Source organism: Chiloscyllium plagiosum, unplaced genomic scaffold (genome assembly GCF_037043375.1).
Source record: "Chiloscyllium plagiosum isolate Xiang-an unplaced genomic scaffold, Cpla_swu_hap1 HiC_scaffold_50, whole genome shotgun sequence".
Classification (NCBI taxonomy): Eukaryota; Metazoa; Chordata; class Chondrichthyes; order Orectolobiformes; family Hemiscylliidae; genus Chiloscyllium; species Chiloscyllium plagiosum.
The window spans coordinates 59408425-59425959 of NW_028270188.1; the positions used below are offsets into that span (position 1 = coordinate 59408425).

General features: G+C 41.9%; 1 protein-coding gene across 1 annotated transcript in view; it reads right to left on the reverse strand.

The window, feature by feature from the left end:
• LOC122546111 (tripartite motif-containing protein 46-like) overlaps positions 1-5522 on the reverse strand; it is a 147993-nt gene extending 142471 nt beyond the window's left edge. Inside the window, exon 1 of the mRNA XM_087985126.1 lies at positions 5508-5522. Within this exon, the coding sequence (XP_087841252.1) occupies positions 5508-5522 (15 nt within the window). The remainder of the gene's footprint in view (positions 1-5507) is intronic.
• Between the last annotated feature and the right edge of the window lie 12013 nt (positions 5523-17535).

Consider the following 17535-nt stretch of genomic DNA (forward strand, 5'->3'; position numbering starts at 1 on the left):
CTCCACTCACCGGAAGAAAAAATATCCTGTAAGGTAAGGCTTTTATTTCTTATCCATCTTTTTCATTTATTTAAGTGCTTTGTTTGGTTTTAGTTAGTTCACATAAAGTTAAGCTTACAATGGCAGGAGATTTTTCCATCTTCAAACATTGCAGCTTCCACAGCACATCCTCATCAGCACCGAACACTACACTCATCTCTCGCCCTTGACTGTTTTGAAGTTCTGGAATGCTGCTAGTTGTCAACCATTGAGGACTGACGCAAAGCTCCTATTCATTTCATCCTCCAATTCTTTGTTCTCCGTTTCTCTGTAGCTGGCCTCGTTTTCAAGTTGTCCAACGTTCAATCTTGCATCTCTTCCTGTTATAGATCTACACTAAAATCTTGCAGTCTCCTTTCATATGGGGAGCTAGCTTATAGGTTCCATATTCTCCACATTATTGTTTATTTTAAATTATCGTCTGCTGCTATAGAAGGGCTTCCCAGTCTTATCGAGACTGAGGGAGAGTATTCTAGGGAATTGACTGCAGGTGGCAACATGTAACAACGCTAATCCTGTTAGCCATCATTGGGTGGCATGATGACACAGCTCTGTTGCCTCACAGTGCCAGGGACTTGGGTTCAATTCCAAACTCTGGAACCTATCTGTGTGGCGTTTGTACAATCTCCTCATGTTTGCATTAGGAGCATTAACTCCTTTCGTCTATCCACTGTCTATCTCCGTGTTTATGCCATCGGCAGTATTTCTGCTTCAGGTCGATGAAGACATGCGGCAAATGCAACCGATTTTCGTACAAGCGACCCTGGTGTTCAGGCTGACCTGGATGTTCAGGAGACTTGCCTGGCCACTTCTGTGACTGCAGTGTCACGGGTTTGCAAGCTATTCCTCTCAGTCCCTCAGTCCATCCATTACTGCATGCAGCCTTTCCTCGAACCACTCCTGAGACTCATAAGAACTCATCGGCTGGCATTGGATGCTCCCTAAGCAGGTCTGTGTACCCAAGATACTGGAAACTTTGTGACCCACTAGGGATGCTGTGACAAGACCCTGCCATTGAAAGGAACAGAATAACTACAATCCAATTGAACAGCAAAGCAGGATAAAGGAGCTGAATGGCATCCAATGGCGTGGTGTTCATCCAAACCGTGCTTGGATCAGAGTACTCGGGGATTGCAAAACCAGGGCTGTAGACAGGGCTTTAAACGAAACAGGGCGAGGGTGGGCAAGGTCAGATATTGGCGGAATTAGAAAACCCAAGTTATAGGAGGAGGTAAAAGTGCTGAACTCAGGAGAAGTTATTAAAATCTCCAACACAGACATAAATATGACAGAGTGTATGGAGCGTGTTAGCAATCAAACTTCAAGCACACTGGAAAAATGAATGACAACGTGAAGAGGAACGGTTAATACAGGACTGGAGGCGTTATGTCTGAACGTATGCAGTGGAAGGAATAGAGTAAATGAGCTTGTGGCGCAGATCAGAATTGGCAGGTATGACGTGGTGGGCATCACAGAGACATGGCTGCAAGGGTATCAGGATTGGGAGCTGAGTCTTCATGGATATACATCTTATTGAAAAGATAGGCAGGTGGGAGGGGGAGGAGCGGTTGCCTTATTGGTAAGAAATAAAGCTAAATCAATAGTACGAAATTAAGTGCAGTCAACTGATGGGGAATCTGAGTGGGTCGCATTGAGGTATGGAAAAGGTGGAAAAAAACATAATTGGAGTTTTATACAGGCCTCCAAACAGTAGTCAGGAGCTGGGGCACAAGATACACCAGAAGAGAGAAAAGATGTGTAGGAAAGACAAAGTTAGAGTGATCATGGGGATGTTAAAAAGAAAGTTTGTTGAGAGTGAGGACGGGCTCAGCCAGTTGGAGGATGGCGGTGGTGTTTGGGTGCAGTTCAGGCCTTTGTTCCAGGAAGAATTGGAGAGTCCTGACACCATCCTAATGGGGATGGGGGGTGGGGAGGGGTGTTGGTGGATGTGTAATACGATGATACGTCTATGGGAAAGAGTAGGTGAATGGAGCCAGCAAAATGAAAATTCTGAAATTGGTGTAAAGTGTCAGATGAATCACGGATATACGTGGGCAGGCACTGAACCAGGAGGGATTACTGAGTCAAAGTAGGAAGAGATGAGTTGTTTGTAGCAGGTGAAATTGAAGCAATGTGTCTGCCTGGGCCACACTCATTGTGGATGTCTGAAGGAGATGGAAATGACCTGTGCTATCAGAGGGCCATCAGCTTGGTGCCATTGGCTGGTGTTTGGGAGGGCAGTGTGTGTGTGGGGGGGGAGGGGTCAGCAGAAATTAGAGCAGTTATCGCAGTTGATGCAATGCCCTGGTGTGCCATGGTGGGGGTCATGGTCTAAGAAAATACTTGTTATATGTTTTTTCTATCACTTGATTCTTGTTCAGATTGTGCAGCTATCCTGAATTTCTGTATCTCCATCAAGCGCAGACGACATGTATTTTCTCGCATAGAGTGGTGCCTCAACATTTCTTAATTTTTTTTTACAGTATGTGAAAGAATGGGCGTTTGTTCTAATAGTTTGCTTCCAATTCAAGGAAAACGTGAGAATATGATTTGAACTCCGGCAGTGTGTCCATTACGTGCAATTTAATTGAATCTTTATCCTCATCACACTCACTCTTTCAAACAAACAATGAATGAAGCCGTAAGTTCTGCAGAAGTTTTTCAGCTCTGACGATTGTTGGGAATGTTACAAAGGACATACTTCAGTGTCACGGAAAATACAAATGTTCCAGTGCAAAGTGCCAAATCCTGGTCCATCCTAAGTTATTCACAAGCTTTATAAATAAAACATGCAGAGGTGGCAGATCGTACGTAAAAGGAGAGTTCAGCTCTGTGTTCAAAATGCTATTTCCGACTCCCTCAGAAAAGACCTTAACTACATCACTCTGTAAATTCCCCAAAATAAGAACAGCAAGAGACTGTCCCACTATTTCCATCGATGTGAGCATCGTGTGGTGAGGAATACAAGTTCCAAGGTCACATAGCATCCTGGCTTGAATCAATATCATTGTCCATTCACTGTCACTTGTTCATAATCCTGTGGCTCTCTTTGAAACATAACAGTTAGTGTCCCTGCACCACGAGGATCACTGGGGCTCACTATTCTGAATGGAAATTAGACATAGGCAATAAATGCTAGTCTTGCTAACGTAATTCACCTTACAAGAACAACTGACAGGAATCTGCTCTATTAAAGGCATCCATTCTAACCTATCATATTTCTAACGCAGTTTTAATGAAACTTGCACTTTGACCTAAGCATCTGATCTTTCTGTAACTCCATGAAACTTCCACAAGTGCTTTCGCAGTGCTGATTAAAAATCACAAGTTGTGCTCATCATTCTGAAAGGGAGAGCCTTTGTCCGCTTGAGAATGCATTCATTATTTGTCAGTATCTAAAGGCAATAGCAACGTAGAAACTAAGATCAGGAGTAAGTGATTGGACAACTTGAACCAAGTCTGCCATGTGATAAGATCATGGATGCTCTGACTGTGGCCAGAAACACACATTCCTGCTATGCCCTATGACTTTAATTCATAATTTATAGCCGATAAACTGTCTGACTGTGCCTTAAGAATATTCAATGTCTTACCTTGCATCCCTCTCTGGGAGGGAAGTTCCCACAGACGCAGATCACATTGAGATGGTTAACACAATCACCAACTCCTTCACTGGGATATTCTCCAGTTTCCAAGAGTCCATCCATTTCTGGAAATCACTCGCACAAATTGAAATATTGTTTCAGCATTCACCTTGAATAGACTACTCAGAATATTATGGGTTTAAATGGGATCTTGCGTCATTTGCCTAAACTCCAACTGTTCCCAGGCCAATCTGACAATGTTTCCTCCAGAGATAAATGCTCTTCACAGGAATCAGTTGAGTGAATCTTCTCTGGACTGCTTTTCATGTCATTGGGCCCTCAGCTCTCCTGAAGTAGTCTCACCGTACCCTGCAAAACTGTAGGAAATCTTCCCTGCTCCTGAATGTATTGTCTTCAAAAGGTTTGAAGATTTATATTGCCTCCCTATGATGTGCACGCAATGTGTTTTTATTTTGCGATCCAGTTGCCTGATTCCTCTGTGCCTCAGCTTTGCAATCTCTCCATTGGAATAATACACTGTTTTTCCATTCAAACCTCCAATCTATTCAAACACAGACACATTTTTCCTGCTATGCCACATATACCAATATATCATTCACTTTACCCACTTTGAACTCTATATAATATTATGAAGTGGAGGTCAACATCCATCTGATAATTAAAAGCAATGCACCCAGCGAAGATCTCCTCGCATTATAATATGGTAAGGGAGTGTGACAAGTGATGTAACCCACCTCCTTTTTGACACCCAGTTTGTTATAAAGAAGTGGTTCATTGAAATGGAATCCTTTCACGCTTTCTGTAATTAACAATTACTATTTTCCTGTCTAGGGATGAAACCGTGGCTCAGGGGCTAGCACTGCTGCCTCACAACGCTAAAGACCCAGGTTCTATTCCAGCCCCTATGTGGAGTTATCACATTCTACTCGTGTCTGGGTGGGCTTCAAACACATGCTCCTGCTTCCACTCACAATCCAAAGATGTGCAGATTACTTGAATTGGGCATGCTAAGTTGTCTATAATGTTCACCGATGTGTAAGTTAGGTGCATTAGTGAGGGGTAAATATAGTTAACCTATAGTTAATAGGGTAGAGGAGTGCATCTGAGTGGTTTAGTCTTTGGAGGGTCAGTGTGGTCCTTGTTCGTCTGAAGGGCCTGTTTCTCTACTCTAGGGATTCTATGATTCTAACTTTAACAGTGAACAAACCACTACCAAACTGAACAGTCTCTCTGTAACTAATTACTTATTCTGGAAAAAAAACAAGATTTTCCTGATATGCGGTTTCACTAATGCGGATTCCACTCATAAATCCATTAGTAGTAAGAACAAAATTAAACTTAGTTTCTCAAAGTTTATCCAGAATGGACTCTCTTGATATTTCTGTATCTTATTCCCTCGTCTTTCTCTGTCTGAAATGCCTTCTCAGTTGTTTTTTAGTTTCAAGAATATTTGCTCAGCGTGTTGTGCATCTTTATTGATGGATAGAGCTTTTTAGGCAGAGCATGGAGATTTTTTCTGAGACCCCAAAATTTCTTTCACAGATGTCACGTCCCTGTCATCATTTTTCAGAGAGCAGTGGACTCTCCCCCTCTGTCCAATTGCCTCCCTGTTATATATATATATATCCTTGACACAAGAAATTCTTATTATATGATTGATTTCATATTGTTAGTACTAAAATGGATCCTTAATCTCTAAGTGCCGTTTTAAGTTAATTGGCAGCATTTGAACTGTTGCCTGGGTAAAAATGCTGCTTGGGCCTGCTAACTGAACGGGTTTGATCCATTCTGTCAATTTGGGCACCTGCAAACTGCTTACCCACAGACATTCGTTCTTCTGTTTAATCACCGAAAAATACTTACCTTTTCAAAGGTCATCGTGGTATTGCCCAAAATTTTGCAAGTTCGCCGTTTTTATGCACCAATTGACTGATATGCACACTGATACCTCCACCTCTACAATAATAGTCCGATCAAAAAATCCTGATTACGATTTTTTAAAAAAATCTTATTTCAAAACCAGCCAGCTGTCGATTCTTCTCCATATTCCTGTCTTCTTTTCTTATTCTTGGGGATTCTGCTTCCCAGGTCTTTGGCTGATAAAGGTACCTGTAAGAGAGCAGATCTTTCTGCTACCAGGCCGGACTTATTGGCGGCTTGCTGCACTTTGCCGCTCTGGCAAACTGTTAAAAATGTTTGATATTTATACCCCAAAAGATTGGATTGTTTCATTGGTTTTAATATTGTCAAAACACTGCAAACTTGATTAGCAGTTGGCATTTTGACACATTATTTAAACTGATTGGCTGAATTTGAATTTGAATATTTCTCATAACAATGCAGATACAGCTAGCTGTTTAACCAAACATTACATTTTTAATTTTTCCAGTACTCTGGGCAGCCTTTCAACTCTCTTGAAGGTATGGTACACTTAAAAAATTATAACACTGTCCACCCTATCTAACCCTCTGATTATCTTATATAGATAAATTCAGACAGCTCTCAACCTTCTTTGCTCGAATGAAAACAGCGGCAACTACCTCAGACCTTCCTTCTAAGACCTTCCCTCCAAATCAGGCAACATCCTCGTAAATCTCTTTTGAACCCTTTCCAAACGCTGCACGTTTCTGCAGCAAGCAGAAACATACGCAGTACTCCAAGTGTGGTCACACCGGAGTTTTGTGCATCTGCAGTATGATCGTGTGTCTCCAAAATCCTATCCCTCCTCCAATAAAATTTAGCAGACTGTACGCCTTCTTAAAAAGCCTATTAACCAGATTGGCATATTTCAGTGCTCTACGTAACTTGACACAGATATCTCTCTGCTCATCGACACTGCCAAGAATCTTACCATTGGCCCAGTACTCTTTATTCCTTTTGCTTCTTCCAAAGTGAATCACCTCACACTCTTGCACGTTAAACTCAAGTTGCCACCTCTTAGCCCAGCTCTGCAGCTTATCTATGTCCCTCTGTAACCTGCAACATCCTTCAGCACCATCCACACTTCACCAACCTTATTATCACCATTAAATCTACTAACATATCATCTTATTCCCTCATCTAGGTAATTTATAAAACTGACAAACAGCAGTAATCCCAACAAGTTCCTCCGTAGGAACCACAGTTTGTGGTGTAGTCGGTGAAAACAGAAAGCATTGCTTTTGTGCCTCTGCCATTTCTGAGTTTTTCATCGTTACCTTGTCAGTTTCATCCTGCAAAGAGCCATCACTTAGTTTCACTCTGCGCTTTTTTTTTATGTACCAGTGAAAGCTACTGGTATCGGTATTTATGTTTCCATTCATTTCCTGTCATAGCTTCTTTTAATGTTGTGTGTTAACCATTTGCTGCTTGTTTTTTGTTTGTTTTCATTAATTCACAGGAAGACGGTATTGTTGCGTAGGCCGGAATTTATTGCCCATCCTTGATTTCCCAGAGGGCAGTTAGGAGTTATCTACATTGCGGTGGGTCTGGAGTCACATATCTGTCAGACTAGGTAAGGATGGCAGTTTCCTTCCCCATTTTACCTTAGTGAAACTGGTGAGAGTCTCCTGACAATCTACTCATGTTCACCATTATTTTGTTAATCCCAAATTTGAATTCAAATTCTACCACCTGCCATGGCAGGATTTGAATGCAGCTGCCCAGAACATTATCTGGGTCTCTCGATGAACAGTTCAGCTACAATGCACTAGGCCACTGACTTACCCAATCCCGCGGAGTGTGACTAACTTGTGCAGTATGATTTGCTCTAGTTTTTTTTCACTAATGCTGTCATTGAATTCCTTATCTAGACATGGAAATTTTTTCTCTCTCATGCAATTCGTCTTATCTCACGAATATACTTTAATTGAGAGATATTTAGTATCCCCTTAAGTAGTTGCCAAATTTATTCATCTGTCCTGCTTTTGACTGTTCCCCCACCCCCCACCAATACCTTCCTTAGGCCATTGTAGGTATTATTAACCAACACTAAGGCTCTCGTATGCGACTCTCTATTCACTCTTTCAATCTAAATTTGAAACTAAAGTATGTTGTGGTCATTCTTTCCAAGAGGATCATTTCCTGCAAGATCGTTTTTCATTCCTTCCTTATATCAAATCTAAAGTACCCTGCTCTCTGGGTGGCTCCATGACATGTGTTCTCAGAAACAATCCTTCATATACTCTACAATTTGTACTTGGAGCCGACCCTTTGCCAAGTTGATTCATTGATTCAATATGCATGTTTATCCCACCGTTGTTAGCTTGTCACGAACCCTCATTATTTCCGACCTCAGAAGTACTTTGGGGAGACGGTGGCTGATAATTACTCTTCCAAAGAGGTTTCTTCAGTTGCTTTTTATTTGCACCTGGACTGATCTTCATTTTGTTCCGTCGTGCCAATTTCATTTCTTAATATAGCCTTGATATCATCATTAACCAATACACCAATTCCACCTCCTTTACCTTCATGTCTATCCTTTTGGAATACCGAGTAACCATGGACAGTTCACTGTCCAGTCCTAACCTGCCTGTAACCATGTTTCAATCATCCTTACCAGGTCATACCATTTATCTCTGTATCTATTGCCAGCTCATCAACTTTATTCCAAATGTTTTGTGGTTTTAGGCGTAAGGGTTTTAAACAAGTTTTTTAATTTGGTTTTCCCCTTTGATATTTTCTTGAGTATGAGCTTCCTGATCTCACACACGTCACTCCTTCACGAACCCCACACATTCCATCTTCATTTGTTAATCTCTGACACACATCTCTATGATTTATTTCAACCTCCAACTCACATTTTGGACTGAGTTGATTATTTCTCGCAGCATGGTCAGAGTCTGATGTCTTACTCACCTCTACCTTCTGCTCAGTTCTTGACCTGCTGTTTTGTTTCCCTGCCTCGTGGTTTATTACATTAAATCCACCCAATTTGCACGAGAAAACGTCTCCACTAGGATGTTGGTGCTCGTCCAGTTAAGATGCAAACTCTCCATTTCTTAAAGCCCCCACCTGTCCTGGAAAAGGGCCCACTGATCCAGAAATCTGAAAATGTTGCCCCTGAACTAGCGAAATTAAAGGGCAACAGTGACAGAGGTGGCAAATGGGAGGAGTGGTAGACATTTCACAAGCTGATGCATACATAGTGGGCAAATAGCCTCCTTGTGTACATTAAAGTTCTGTACTCTATCATGTACAGATGCAAGTCAAAGCAAGTATCAGATTATTTCCAGTTGTAAATGTTAGGAAAGATCTGATCAATTTGTTGCAGCATAACCATTTATAATGCAAGTATTGCAAGGTCAGCTTGATGATGAAGTCTAATTAGTACTCAGCACACGAATATTTTAAATCATGTATCCCTACAAATACAACATTTTTTTCCTTTGCTTTGCCACAAAACTCTTTGAAAATGCCTGATTGTTCAATCACACGGATGTGTGTTCATCGTTCTTTTTCATATTTCACATTAAATACCATTCATTCTAAAAATTGCAAGGTTTCAAACTATTGTTCACTTCAATTTAAGAACACAAATCATTTATTCAAATTAATATTCTCTGTTCATGTTGAATTATTGTCATTTTTCAATTGTTTGTAAAGAGCTGAAGTTTGCACATTTAGTGAGAAATTAAACTCCTTGATTATATATAAATTTGTAAGAACACTATTTCTATTTGATGGTTCAACCGTTTTCTCACTTTAAAAATGCATTCATTCAGAAGCCAACGACTTTCCAAATGTTGGAGCGACGATGTATTATTTTGAATAGTGACTATGAGTATGTAATTGTAGAGAGTTTTGAGAATATTTGTAGCTCAGGTTGAGGTTTTTGATGTAGGCTTGCTCGTTGAGCTGGGTGGTTCATTTTCAGACTTTTAACCATCTTCGTCTTCAGTGGGCCTCAGGCGAACCGACGCTGAAAATTCCTGCTTTCTATTTATATGTTTGGGTTCCTTTGGATTGGTGATGCCATTTCCTGTGGTTATGTTACTTCCTGTGGAGAAGTCACATCCTGTTCCTTGTCTCAGGAGTGGTAGTTGAGGTCTAATTCGATGAGTTTGTTGATAGAGCTCTAGTTGGAATGCCATGCTTCTATGAATTCTCGTGCGTACCTCTATTTGGTTTGTTCTCGGATGGATGTGTTGTCCCAGTCGAAGTGGTGTCCTTCCTCATCCATATGTGAGGATACCAGTGAGAGAGGATGATGTCCTTTTGTGGTTAGTTGGTGTTCATGTATCCAAAAATATGTAATTGTGATCAGCACTATACTCAGATAACATGTTCTTTGTTCGATATTAAATAAAATATACATTTTTTATTTTTGTTAAGTAAAATATTGGCAGGAAAGTATATTTTAGTTCCATAAATATAACATCAACCTAACTGTTTTCAGAGATGATGCAATTATTGTTTGCTTGAATAATGATAATTCACATTTTTGTGAATCACAATTCACAAACATAGCAAATATATTTGTGAATCATAACCAATTGAAAAAAATATTTTGAAATATTTGAATTTAGTCACAGCTGTCAGTGATACTGGATAATTCATTGTTCTGCTCTTAAATCAATCCAGAGAGCTTCCACCTGGGTCAGGGCAGTCATTCAATCATTATTTCACAACAAATTATTTCGACGCCATCTTCGATCTGAGCCTTGCTCGGGGGCAGATGAATGGGCATGGAGTGTCAGAATCACATCGCACAAGTTACTTATGGTGATAGCATCTGGCCTGCCTCTCAGACTCCAAACATCTGATTCCTCGACCAGGCACTGGGCGAAAACGTTAACATATTGACAGTATTCTGCAGCACTTTGTGTCTCGCAAAGAAACCTCTAAATCCGTGTCCAATAAATGTCACCTTCACATTCACCAGTATCAAAATAAAATTGTACATCTCTATAGATGGACAAAAATTAATACATGGGTCACCCAACAGAATCTATCTGAAGAAAACAGCAACAAATGTCAAGTCCAGCATCACGTTAATAACTGAACTTGATGTATTCTGTCTGGTGTAGGTCGTCACACACATGTTGTACTGGTACTCAGGTGACTGTAAGAATGCACACCATAAGTGGACGTCTTGGCCTAACGCACCTACAAAGCTTCTTGATCTCACACACATCACTCCCTCCCACATTCAACAATTGGTAAGAATCCTCAAGCTATTTGAAGCATGAAACACAGAACAGTACAGCACAGTGCAGACATTTCGGCCCTTGACGTCCAGCCAACCTTTTATCCTACTCTAAGGTCAGAGTAGCCTACACGCCCTTCATTATGCTATCATTCATTTGCCTATCCAATAGTCGCTGAATATATCCTCAATGCAGCTGACTCTACTGCAGTTGCCAGCCGAACATTCCACCCATCCACCATTCTCTGTCTAAGGAACCTAACTCTGATATCTCCACTAAACCTTTCTCCAATTACATTAAAGTTTTTCGCCCTCGTGATAGATATTTCCACCATGGGAAATAGTCTCTTGCTATCCACTCTATCTTTGACTCTCATCATTTTGTACATATCTATCAAGTCACCTCTCATCCTTCTTTGCTCCAATGAGAAAAGCACGGAACACTTCTTTGTTAGCATCCTGATAAATCTCCTCAGCACCCTCATTAAAGGTTCCACATCCTTCCTACAATGACGCGAGCAGAACTGATCACAATATTCTAAGTGTGATCTCACCAGGGTTCCATAGAGCCGCAGCATAACCTCGTAGCTCTTAAACTCTATCCCCCTGCAAATGAAAACATCATACGCCTTCTGAACAACCTTATCAAACTGGGTGGCAACACTGAGGGAGCTATGACATGGACGACAAGATCGCCCTGTTCCTCCACAATGCGAGAGTCCTGCATTTTTTCTGCATTCAAATTCGACCTTCCAAAATGAATTGCTTCACAATTTCCGGTTGAACTCCATCTACCACTTATCAGGCCCGTTCTGCATCCTGTCAATGTCCCATTGCAAACTACATCAGCCCTCCACACAATCCACAACTTCAACAATCTTTGTTACATCGACAGACTTACTAACCTACCCTTCCACTTCCGCATCCAAGTCAGTCATAAAAATAATAAACAGCAGAGGTCCCAAAACTGATCCCAATGGAACACTACTGATCACTGAGCTCCAGACTGTATACTTCCCATTTACCACCAATTTGTGTCTTTTATGTGCCAGCCAGTTCTGTATCAAGACAGACCGGTTTCCTTGTATCCCATCTCTCCTTCCTTTCTGAATGAACCTGTCTTTGTGAATATCATCAAACGCTTTGTTAAAATCCATGCACTCCACATCCATTGCTCCACCTTCTTCAATGTGTTTGATCCCATCCTAAAATATTTTAATAAGTTTTGTGAGGCATGATCTGCCCCTCTCAAAGCCATGCTGACTATTTCTAATCAAACTATGATTTTTCAAGTAATCATAAATTAAGTCTCTCAGAAACCTCTCCAATACTTTGCCCAATACTGGTTTAAGTCTGACTGGTCTGTATATCTTAGGATAATCCCTAGTACCTTCCTTGAACATGGAGTAACATTTACCGCCTTCCAATCATCTAGCACTACTCCAGTTGACAGTGAGGATGTCAAGATCATTGCCAAAGGCGCAGGAATCTCTTCCCTGACTTCCCGTAGTAATCTCGGGTTTTGTCCGTCGGGCCCAAGGGCTTTATCAATTCTTGTTTTTGAACTTGAATCAATCAGTACTTCACCTCAAAATGTCTACGCCCTCTCCAAACAAATGATTTTTCCTGTTCGTTTTTTTTTACACTGTGGTTACTGTTAGTGTTCTTATAAGCTACACCGGCTGGTTTCCTCTTTCCTCAATGTTCCTCATCTCTACCCAAACACATTTCCATCCTTATCTCCTGAATCAAAGTAATCTCTAACCATTGCATAATTGCCACGGAAACTGGGCTTTTCACACGCCTGTGTATGTCATTTTCCAATATTAATTGATCGTTTACTGTGTTGCAATTGCGCATGAGAAGAAGAAAACAGAATAGAGGCAGGTGGTCCTGGGTTTCAAACGCACGTAATTGCAGCTAAAACGCAGATTACTGCACACAATGCGATCACGGAAGCATGCACCGAACCGTCAGGAAGCACACAATAAGTACAATGCTGGATGTCATGTCAGGAACAGGACCAGAAACTCAACAGAAATACGTCTCTTGGGTACTATTTTGGATGCATTTCTCAATGAGCTATCGTGTTTTACATATGTTCCATCGGGAGTTACCTCACACAAGGAAGTAACTAGTGCTGCAGACGGTCATATAATCCGAGTCCCAAGTCCCGGAGTCAGAGACACTCAGTGCCCTGTGTGTACCTACAAGGAACAGCTGTGCATGGGGTTTACAGGGTAACTGAACTGCATGAATGCAGCTCGATGGTCGTTTGTCTGCTTCTGCTCTATAGTTTTCTGTGCAGTCCCTGTGTGCAATCTTGTCAACTACGTTTGTCCGGCACGAGATGGACATTGGTCACTTGTCTCTGAGAGAGGCTGTTGGTTTATGTGTTGTCATAATTCCGAGTGTAAGGAGGAATCTGGTTGTCAGTTCCCAGAAACTTACATTAATAAATGTAAGCGTGCTTTGTAACTTGCCGCTGGCATATCCTCGTTGCGAAGTTCGTGCACTGCGAATCACGTTGTGGGACTATCCAATTTCGGCAAAGAATTTGTGTGGCAGTCACGAGTTGCCACGACCAGCTATCCCTAGTAGCAATATGGACAAATGGCAAGAACTACAAATTCGATTAGAGCAGCACAAGTTTAATGTGACAGGGTAAACAGAAGGCAGCCAGATGATTTCTGGGTGTAGGGCAATCACCCAAGGTACCTTTTCATCTGAAAGTCTGTGCATCAGTAGAATCTGGGACCCAAGTAGTCTATGTTGGTTATTCATATTCCAGACAACTTGTGTTGTTCCCCGTTTACTCTGAAAGTGAATAGACATAGTTATTTCACCGTTATTTCGAAAGAAGATCCTGCATTGAATCTGTTCGCTGTTTTTTGATGCTGTGGCGAAAAGGTGGGCAATCGCGATGTGAAACGTTGCTATACCTTCATTTCCTTCATTACTGACCTGGGGAGGGAGATAGGTGATTGGCTCTCTCGATCAGATGGGGGCACCGGCGCATTGATGGCCTAATTTAATCACGGATATAATTGGAAATGTTCACTTTTAATGGTTCGTTGTTGTTCTCTTTTGTTTTATGATACTTGAGCACTTTCTGGGACTTGGCAATAAACTAAATCTCCAGTAGGTTTGGAATTGCCTCGCTGTTACTTGTGCGAGCAGTTCATGTCAGAGACGACTCACAGGCCTCACAAACAGCACTTAAGCTTCGGTGTGTCTGATCATGGTACTGCCTTTTCAGTTCTGACTCTGTTCCACGTTAAGAGCTGTCAGTTTTTGGATTCGCTGGAGAGGAAAGTGGGTAATGCGATATGGGAGGTATTTTTCTTTAGCCAAAATCTTGATGGCGAACTTGGGGAAGTGTCAAGAAGAATGGTCATTGGAATCAAATATCCGGAAAACCTTCATCTCTGGATCGGCTGGGCCCATTCACCCTCCAAATAAAATAGCCAAACTCGCTGACTGAGTAACAAACAACATGCGTTTTTTTGCAAATGGTGTATTCAAACCGTTGCCGGTGGCTGGAGCATCTCAGAGTTGTCGAGCATGGAAACAACTCCCGCGATCCAACTTGCCATTGCTGAATAGATAACCGAAATTAATCCATACATATCTGCCAATATTTTTGCCTTATCTCTCCGAGGTCTTCCTGTCTATACACCCATTCAGATGCCTTTGAAATGTTGTGAGTGCACGAGACTCTGCCACTAAATGTGGCAATTCATTCCACACAAACAAAAGTTCTTTGTGAAAAACATGTGTCCTTCGCAAACCTTTTAAAATTTTTCCTCTCTCACATTAAACGTTTGCTATGTAGATTTGAACTCGCGTGTCTTGTGAAAAAGTGCTCCCTGACTATTTCCTCTGTCTGTCTTCCTCATGATTTTATAAGCTTCTGTGAGGCCATATCTAAGCCCTGAAGCTCCTGGGAATCTGACGAAGCCTATTCAGTTTCGTTCTCATGTCCAAGCAGTGCAAACCTTGCAAATCCTTGGAAAGGTTTTCTAAACTTACACTTGCAAGAAGTGTGTCCAGCTGCAGCACTTGTTTGACCGCGTGGTCACTCTGGAGCTGCGGGTGGACTCACTGTGGAGCATCAGCAATTCTGGAGAGTTATGTTGCCTCCCAGGTGCTCAGGCTAGGGATGTCGCCCATCGGCTGAAGAGCATTCGAAAAGGGGATCGTGAACAGTCAGTTGTCTTGGTGCATACAGGCACCAACGAAAAAAAAACGAGACGAGAACCTGCAGGGAGAATTCAGGGAGCTAGGAGAGAAATTAAAGAGGAGGACATCAAAGGTAGTAACCTCGGGATTACTGCCGATGCCATGTGACTGCCAGCGTAGAAATGAATAAAAAAAGGCACGATGAACACGTGACTTGAGGAATGGTGCTGCAGGGCGGGTTTCAGATTTGTTGGACTGTGCGACCAGTTCTGGGGAGTGTGGGAATAAGAAAATTGACGATCTACATCTGAACCAGACGGGAACGAATGCCTATCGGGAGGTTTTGCTACTGCTGTTGGGGAGGTTTTATACTAATGTGGCAGGGGGCTGGGAACAACAAGAGTAAACAAGTCGGCAGTGAGTTGGAAACTGGAAACGCTCAGAATCAGGAAGATAGCATTAATAATGGGAAGAGTACACAGAGAGCAGATGAATGCAAAAGAACTGGTGGCCCCAAATGCATTTACTTTAATTCATGGAGTATAGACAGATGAACTTAGGGCTTAGGTTGGTGCCTGGGAATATGACGTTACTGCGATCACAGAGATTTAGTTGAAGGAAGGGCATGGTTGGCAACCAAATGTTCTAGGATATAGACGCTTCAAACGGGACAGGGAGGGAAGTAAAAGGGGAAGGAGTTGCATTGCTGGTCAGGCATGATATCATGGCTGTGCGAAAGGAGGATACCATGTCGGGCTTGGGTCGTGAGACACTATGGATGGAGCAGTGAAATAAGAAGGGTGAGGTTAGATTTTTGGGGCTGTATTACAGTTAATAGTAAAACAGACCATGAAAAGACGTAGAGGCAATAATTTAGTGTTGATTGGAGATTTCTGTTTTCCCAACATTGACAGGGATACTCTTAGCGTCAGAGGTCTGGATGGGATACCATTTGTAAGAAGCCTCCAGGTGAGTTTTCTGGAGCGGTATATCAATAGTCCGACGAGGGAATAGGCCATATTGGAACTGATATTGGGGAATAAGCCAGGGCTGGTGTTAGCAGTTGCTGTGGGTGATTTATTTGGGAAGTATCCAATATTCTGTAAGTTTGAGAACACTCATTGACAAAGATGAGTGTGGTCCTGAGGAAAGAGTACTAAACTGGGCCAAAGCTAATTATATCAAAATTATGCAGGAGGTCGGAAATGTGGATTGGACACAGCTATTTGTAGGAAAGTCCACAGTTCATATGTGGCAGGCTTTCAAAGATAGGTTAAATATAGTGCAGGATAGGCATGTCCCGTTGAAGGCAAAGGATTTGAAAGGCAATATTCGTGAACTGTTGATGACAGGACAATTGTACGACTCGCCAAGAGGAAAAGGGAAGCATACATAACGCCTCGGCAGCTAAGAACATAATGGTCCCTGGAGGAACATGAGAAGAGTAGGACAAGTCTTAAACGAGGAATCAAGGGTGTGAAAAGGGGTCATGAAACAACTTCACGCTAGCACAATTAAGGAGAATCCCAAAGCCTATTATTCATATATAAGAAGCAAACGGGTAACTAGAGAAAGGATTGGCCCACTAAAGGAAAATGAAGGAAGGCTGGATGTCGAATCTGAAAGAGTGGGTATGATTCTGAATGATTATTTTGCATCAGTGTTCAATGAGGAGAGGGACATGATGAATTTTGAGTCTAGAGTAAGACATTTGATTTATCTGGATCATGTTGACATAAGTAGGGAAGCTGTGTTGGGCAGGCTAGTGGTAATTAATGTGGACAAATCCCCAGGAACGGATGGGATCTATCCCTGGTTCCTGAGTGAGGCAAGAGAGGAAATAGTTGGGGCCCTGACAGATATCTTCCTTGCATCCTTCAGCTCAGGTGAGGTTCTGGCTGACTGGAACGTTGCTCATATTGTCCCCTGCACAAGAAGTATATAGGGATATTCCGGATAACTACAGAACAATGCGCCTAACATCAGTGTTGGGAAAGTTGCTGGAGAAGGTACTGAGGGATAGGATTATTCATATTTAGAAAATAATGTGCATATTAGTTGGAGGCATAGAGTTTTTCGGGGAAGTGCCCAAGTTGATAGATGAAGGAAAGGCTGTTGATGTCACATAAATGCACTACAGTAAGGAGTTAGATAAGGTAACCAAATACAGAACGTAAAGTAACTTGGTGTGCAGGGGGTTCTAGACAGGTGGATAAAGAATTAGTTGAGCAATAGGAGACAGAGAGTGGCAGTTGAATTGAGTTTCGGGAAATGGAGAAAGATGAGCAGTAGTGCTCCACAGGGGTCAGTGTTGTGGCCACTGTTGTTTGTGATATACATAAATGATCTGGAAGAGAGCACTGTTGGAATGATCAGGATTTTTGCAATGACACGAAGATTTCTGGACGAGCAGAAAGTATAAGTGACTGTTAAAGAATACAGGAGGATATAGATATACTGGAAATTGGGCGTAAAAGTGGCAGCTGGAGTTCAAAACAGACAAATGTGAGGTGACGCATTTCGGTTAGTCTAATTCTAGATGGGGTTATACAATGAACGGAAGAGCTTTGGGGAAAAACAAGT